This window comes from Mastomys coucha, unplaced genomic scaffold (assembly GCF_008632895.1).
Source record: "Mastomys coucha isolate ucsf_1 unplaced genomic scaffold, UCSF_Mcou_1 pScaffold23, whole genome shotgun sequence".
Classification (NCBI taxonomy): Eukaryota; Metazoa; Chordata; class Mammalia; order Rodentia; family Muridae; genus Mastomys; species Mastomys coucha.
The window spans coordinates 8,410,793-8,418,589 of NW_022196906.1; the positions used below are offsets into that span (position 1 = coordinate 8,410,793).

A 7,797-nucleotide genomic window follows, 5' to 3' on the forward strand; every position below is an offset into this window, starting at 1 on the left:
TAGTTGACTATTAAGTCTCCACTCATGGACTGGGACTGCGTGGACTAGGGTTCACAAGTCCTGAGTTGACTATTAAGTCTCCATTCATGGACTGGGACTGAAGCTCTGGGCTGGGGCTTGTGTCATCTCTGCCTGCTGGAAGTCGCCTCTTGACTGGAGCTCCACTGGGGGACTCCTGAACTCCTAGTTCACAAGGGCGACGACCAAGACCACGTCTTCCAGTTGACATGTGACCAGAAGAAGATAGACTCAGAGGATGTGGTGGGGCTATGTCAGACTTCTGGACCTCATCACCTTTCACATCTGATGGTTGCTTGGCAGTGTGGCACACCTGGATGTTGCAAGGAATGTTACTGTTCGTGACTCCAGGCAGAAGAGAGCTTGAGACCTGGCGAAGCCGGAGATCCTTCAGGCCCCAAGTTTTTCTTGGTGCTTGGGTCACCCGCCAGGTGGTGAGGTCCTGACTGGTCGGCCCCACAGTCTCTGTGTGGTCCACAACTGCCTGATCTTGGCCGCGTTTCCATAGCTCATATCGCTCAGGCTGCAAGATCCTCACAAAGGCATCCATGGAGAAGCTCACCCTGGCCTCCCCACAGCTGCACTGAGATGCCACCTTGCCATAGTCGATCCACCTTGGGGTGGCGAAATTGATGGCCTCTGCGCAGTTGAAGCCATGGTTGAAGCCCGCGTGGTAGCCATAGGGAAAAGTGACCATGAACTCCCCAGCCTCCTGGGTGATGCGGCCAAAGGGGATGCCATTCTCCTTGAGCACGGTGGGTGAGATGAGCGCCACCTTGTGCCTCAGGAAGGCCTGGCAGCCCTGGGAGCTGCCAGGGAAGAGTTCCCTGGCCAGGCGCTCCAGGCGCCTGCCATGCTCAGGGGGCACAGCATACCAGGTCTTGGGCTCCCCAAAGTGCAGGTAGTTGATACTGTACAGGTCCATGTCCTCCGTGTGCCACGCGAAGGTGGTCTTCCACATTCCAAAGTACAGGTAGGGCGTGTTGACACCCTCAATCACTATGCCGCATTCCTGTTCCAGTAGGTCTTGAATTGTTCCCAGGTGGCCCACGTTCCACTGTTGAGTCTTTCCATCAAACAGGGAGCCGCTGACGTCAGCACCATAAATGGGTGACTCATACAGGCGATTCTTCCAGTATTTTCTCTCCAAATCTTCAAAATCCAGGTGTGGCGGGGTCTGGTATTTTTTGCTGTTGGCCAGCTCACGGTACTCCCCCACTGTCATGCCTTTCTTCCTCTTATGGTACTGGGTGAACACGCCTGCCTGCCCAGAGACCACTTGCTGCAGGGGAGTTGCTATTAAGATGTTGCTGATATTGTCATAAGACTGCCTGGCCCTCCATTCTTTTGGTGGGATGACCTTGGCCAGTCCAGCTCGGTGTGCCCCTTGGGATTCCATGTAAGCAATGTATTTGTCAAAATCATTAAACTCTTCTGTGGTTGGACGAAATATCATTATGCTGCAATTTGGATTCTGAGCACAGGTAGACTTAGTCTTCATAGCTTCAATGTAAACACCAAACTCCAATATATGCACAGGATTGAGGAAGGGGATTTTAAAAAATGAATAAAAACGACCTGCTGTGGCTGTGATGGAGCCGAATCTGCAGACTGCTTCCTTGCATGTGATGGGAGCAGCTTTTGTTAGGCTTGCTGAGCAACCCAGAGCCAGCCCTCCGGGCATCAGCTCCGACAGGCAGCCTCCGCTCCGAGCTTCATTGGAGCCTGGTTCTTTCTTCTTCTTGGCTATTGGGTTGCACAGACTGGGGTGCAGCAGGATCTCTTCAGGGATGTGACTAAAACACAATCTGAAAGAAAAAGGTTTGAAAATGTTGTTAAAAGCTCTTAGGGAAATTCAAATTAAACAGACGATTGTATAGTTCGTTCAGAGGTCCACTCCTTAGACAGCTGTTAGTGCCATGGTCTGAGAGCACTGATGATGCTGTTTCTAATAACCACCTTCTGCAGGCTTCCAACACTCACCAACAGTAGGGTGGAGAAGTGCATTGCTACAGTAATCTCTAACAGAAGACCATCAAGTGAGGAAGATGGCAACCAATTTTATAAATGTGATATCAGGATTTTTCTAATTCAAGAGGATACCCATTACATGATTCCATCTATGTAAGACTGAGACAAGACAAAGAAATGTATGTTCAAAGCTCAAAGTCAGTGTTCAAAGTTCACAGAGTGGGTATCTGTGAGAGAGCTGTCTGTAGGCGGGGTTTAAGGAGGGGTCTGCAGAATCTGCAGCTGTTAGCCTGTTCTGAACCTGGATGTACTTAACACTTATCACAATGGCTTGTGATCGCTCATCTAGCACGAGGATCTTTACAAACTTCTCTATATTAGTTTCAAATCCTTTAGAGAAATGATCACCAATGCCAGAGAGCACAAATACCTGGATTAGAAGGAAAAGGTGCTTAAAAGTGAAACAAACACACAGTCCAAAAAAATCTAGGTAATTAGAATATGAAGTGAAAAGCTGTTTTAAGAAAAAAGAAAATTAAATATGGGTCAGGCATTTGCTTAACTCACATTGTGTGATTTTATGGTCACATAAATGTTTCTGCATAAAGGGTCCTACACAGCCCAGTACAAGATGGTGAAACGTTTCCTATGAGTAAGGGCTGCCCAGATATATAAGAAAAGTAAATGGGAGGTGCTCAGTCAGGTCAAAGTTTCTCCATGGTCACCTATCAGAGAGAAAAAGCCTACAGAATGTTTGTGGTCAGATGGAAGAGCAAGCACATAATGATTTATCATCTAATCTATCCTAGATCAGAAACAAAAGGAGAGCCTTGAGGGCAGTGAGGGACATTGAGGGCAGTGAGGGACATTGAGGGCAGTGAGGGAGGAGGAGATGTCATTTCATTCTAAGGCTAACCTTTTTTCCATCTGGTCAAATATTTCTGTTAGGGTTCTGGGAACTCTGAGGAGAAGCATGGCATTCCAAAAATGATTTCTAAATGAGCCACATCTTAAACCGAATACTTTTTTATGCTTTGTTATCTTCTCTAGTTTTTAATTTGTGCTGTTAATCACACTATTTCTCTCCTTTCACAATCTCCTCATATCCTTAATTTTTCTACTCTACCCTTTCCTAACTAGATGAACTTGACCCTCATCTTCTTTTTCTGTCTCAACAAAATCCATCCCTTCTGATCTCCTGCAGCTCTTTAGGAATTTATCATGTCGATCTTCACTTGCCAGGACCTTTATTGAAGCCGTTTCCTATCCCAGCTCTTGAAGCCTCCCTCACAGGTACCCCAAGGTGTTGGCTCATCAGCATTTCCGCTTTATGGAGACCATGTGGAGATGATGATTTGAAAACCCGTTAACTTGTGTCTTCAGTCTCAATTTCTATCTGGTCCTGCCTTGTCTTCCATACAATGTACTGAGAGCTTCATTTGTGTGCCACTCTCTTTTCTCAAAGATCTTGGGATTTTGTTGTAGGCACGTGGAATACTTTTATTAGAGATAGAATTAAATGAAGCCCACTGGCCCTCGGAGTCCTGTCTCCTCTTGGTTGCACACCATCTCTCTTGTTCTCCACCCAGGAGAAGCTACTCCTCCAGAGCTGGTCTCTGCACTTTAGCTCCTTCCCTTGACACCCTCCCACCTTCACTTCAGACTTCAGTCAGTTAAGCAAACACTATCACCATGTCCCTTAGGAAGCTATTAGTCAGCAGTATCTATCCTGGGTAAAGCCTAAGACCTCCTTGACAGACTGACTTCGCCCACCAGATGCCACTCTGGGAGTGCCTTACTCATGTTGGTGTTTAGTGGTCACTGTCCCTCTTCTCTAGATTTTCTTTTTGCTCCTTGGACTCACCACCACTACCTTCACACCACATACGTGCAGCCTTCTCTCATTGCTCAGGTCTCAATCTTAACGTTCCACCTAGTGTTCTGTTGGCACTTGTTGGTGTTGATCTCTGTCCCTTTGTATAACTCTCTGCCACAGCCCCTTTACTAATCATGCTTTCAACTTTGCTCCTCTGTGTTGGATCTTCCACTGAGGACTTGAAAGTCAACTATGAAGGACATGTGGACCATTTCTCCTTGAAACTAATCCTGGTGGACATCTTCATTTACACCAATGGTAACATAGCTCTCCTAGTCACCTGACAGTTTCATCTCATTTCCTATCTAAATGGTCAGTAATTTCAAAGGCATCAACAGAAGCTACAGTGAGAGCCTGAGGCCAGCTTCATCAACAGGAGGTCTCTTTGTGTTCTTACCCTCCCCATAAGAAACATCAGAATGCAGCCTACTTAGTGAATTCTACTAGCCTTGAAGGCTGGCTTCTACCAATACTCCATGCATCATGTAATAACTCTCCATCTTATCCCAAGTTTTTAATCTTAAAAATTATCTATAGGGCTAGAGAGATTGCTCTGTGGGTGAAGTCCTTGCAGTGCAAACATGAGAACCAGAGTCTCTATCTCTGGGGCCTATGTACAAGTCAGGCATGGTACTGTGTCTGTAACCCCAGAGCTGAGGAGTAAGGGCAGAGAAGAGATAGACTGGTGATGAGTAGTCCAGCCTAAATAACTAACTTCTGGTTCAGTGAAAGACCCTATCTCAAAAAAATAAATAAGATGCAGAATGCTAAAGACAGAATGATAAAGAGATGTACTTCTGACCTCTACATAGGCACACCCATACAAATGTGCATGCCTAGGCATGCAAAACACACACACACACACACACACACACACAATGTGTATGTGTATATACATATACATATATACATATATACATGTATATGATTTTTAAAATTACTTTGATATATACAATCAAGTTTAAATATATAGGCAAATATTGCATTTGTCTGAAAACATGGTCTGAAAAAGAGATAATTTAAAAGGAGAGTTAAATATCACACTGGGAATCTTTTCTCCATGACATAATAGAAATGCTTGCTGTTAACACAAGTCCTCATTTCTAAATGAATATTCAATTAAATGTGGTTTGAGTTAGGCATACAGAGTTTTTAAAAACTACATTTGTGAGTATTCTAGAAAGAATAGTCCATATCTCTGTATATATAGTCTTAAGATTCTACATATCCAAAGGCAATACTGTGCTTTTACAAGTTTAATCATACTCATGATAGAGTTGCCTAGAATCTGCCAATGATAGTTACAGCAATCCTTCAGTACTGCAGCCAAATCTCAAACGTTCACCTTCACAGTAAGTCTAGCCTTGGGCTTTTCTCATGTAGAGAACACTTGTCATGTAGACTTCATCTGATCCATGGCAACCATAGTAACAGGAACCTTTACCCCAAAAGACTGGATGGCTCTGACAGCTGAAGAACATACTGATGTTTATCTCATCAATATGTTAACGAATAAATGATGTCTAAACCCGAAGAATCTCTGGAAATTAGAAAGCCATTGCTCCATATCTTTTAAAAAACAATGCCTCCAGTCAGCCAGATTACTCAGTGGGTAAGGCACCTGCTTGCCCAGACTGAGGAGCTGAGTTCACTGTCCAGGACCCATACAGTGAAGGAGAGAACCCCAACCATAAGGTGTTCCCTGGCATCCACACATGCACCATGGCACATTCTCCCTGAAACCCTCCACAGAGTAAACAAATAGTAACAATGCCTACATTGTGTGTGTGTGTGTGTGTGTGTGTGTGTGTCTTTTGAAGACAAGAAAACATGAAAAGTATTAATGGCCCTTTCCACTACAGCCCTGGAACACACTGTAGAGGAGTAAAACATGTCTTACATGCTATTTTTATGTTCCAAATCTATTGCTTTACATGGGGATTTCTAGCACCTTGCTTCAAATATTATCCATCATTTCTTCATACAGCATCATTTTTAATGACTCTCATTCATCAATCATAATGCTCATTAGCTGAAAAGCTCAGCTGAAAATGTGGAAAAAGAATTATAGAAATGATTCACCTCTCCCCTCTCTAAACAATTATTTGTTTACATGTCCACAATTACTACCAATCACTTACATGCAAACATTCACCTCATCTTTAAGAATCTTAAACAGCTCACCCAGTAAAATATTGAAATTCCCCGAGTTGTAAATGAAATGACAGTATGGATGATTTTAAGATCTTTAGCACATAGTGCCAATGCTTTTCTGTAACAAACTATTATTCCCCAATGTTGAGCAACCTTAGTTTTTAAAGCCTTTTACTATTTGGTGAAGTGTAAGTCAAGTTATAATTCGCACTTCTTGGGTCACCATGGAGATAAATGTTCTCAGTACTGCTGCCTTTGGAGCTGGTCAGACTTGCCCACTCTTGCTTGTCCACTCCTCATCAACAGTAGTGCTTCCTATTGTTTATATAAACATTTTACACATTGCTTGTACATAGTACACCATAAGCCCTTTGTTAGATTTATTAATATTGCTGCCTATTTGGCATAGCTTTTATATTTCTTTAATTCCACTGAAGTTAAAATGTTTTATGCTTGGAGCTGAGGGGTTTGCAGCCCCTTAGGACGAACAACAATATGAACTAACTAGTACCCTCGGAGCTCCCAGGGTCTCGACCACCAACCAAGGACTGCACATGGTGGGTCTGATTGTTCTGGCAGCATGTGTATAGTAGAGGATTGCAAAATCGATCATCAATAGGAGGAGAGGACCCCAGCCCTGTGAAGGTTCTGTGCCCCAGTGTAGGGGAATGCCAGGGCCAATAAGTGGGAGAGGGTGGGGTGGCAGGCATGGGGAGGGGGGAGGCAACAGGGGTTTGTTTTTTATTTGTTTGTTTGTTTGTTTTTTACTGTTATAAGCCATAACAGGGTTTATTAATCAACATACAAAAACCAGTAATCTTCATATTTGCAAATGGTAAGTTAGGAGAACCGAAGAGAAAGCCTCACTTGTGGCCCATAGAAGGACAAAATGCCTACTGGTAAATTTATTAAAAGATTTGCAAAACCTATGAGGAAAACACTGACATTCTAAAGAGAATTAGTCGTAAAATGATATGTAAGTGAATAGAAGACAAGAAAATCAACAATCGACACACATGGAAATACAACACTAAAAACTTCAAATCAGTAAACAGATATGAGCTCTTAAGTCAATAAATCACTTGAGAAATAGTAAATTACAGGTATACTTCACACCATACAATAAACTCTGCATTAGTCTGAAATTTAAATGTAGGGCTCACAAAGATGGCTCAATGAGCAAAAAACAAAGCAGATGACTTGAGCTCCACCCCGGGATCCTCATGAAAGAACAGGCCCTCCACATGTTCCATAGCATGTATGCATGCACACACACAATTGAAAATTTTTCAAAAATTAAAACCATGGGTACCTAAGATATAACTATTTTATGCACATAGATCTAGCAACAATCCAAGAAAGGCCAAAAAACAAAACAAAAACAAAAACAAAAAACAAAACCAAAAGCAGAACATGTACAAACTCCACCAACTGAACTGAACACTTCTTTGTTTCACGTCCTTCTTATGCTTCCTCTCTGACTTGCGCTTTGAGAACTTGGAAAAACTAGGATCCTTATCTACTTCACTTCGACTTCATCTTCTCATCTTGCTTCTAAGGCTTGGCTCTGCCAGGTTGTGAGGGGCGCACTGCCTTTTCCTTCTCATCAGGTATGAGGACTGCTCTTCTGACTCATTCTCAGAGTTAGCAGGGTTATTCGAAACACAACTGGTATCCACCAAGACCAGGTACGTTCTGATACCTGGTCTCGACTTCTGTGTTCTGTGGTAGGGGTCATGAGTGCCTTCCTTCATCTTTTCCTGAGCATCATCACCTAC

General features: G+C 43.2%; 1 protein-coding gene across 1 annotated transcript in view; it reads right to left on the reverse strand.

Annotated features, from left to right (window-relative positions):
- Kdm4d (lysine demethylase 4D) overlaps positions 1-7,797 on the reverse strand; it is a 36,133-nt gene continuing 28,336 nt past the window's right edge. Inside the window, exon 2 of the mRNA XM_031343832.1 lies at positions 1-1,826. Within this exon, the coding sequence (XP_031199692.1) occupies positions 23-1,702 (1,680 nt within the window). The 5' untranslated portion in view covers positions 1,703-1,826 and the 3' untranslated portion in view covers positions 1-22. The remainder of the gene's footprint in view (positions 1,827-7,797) is intronic.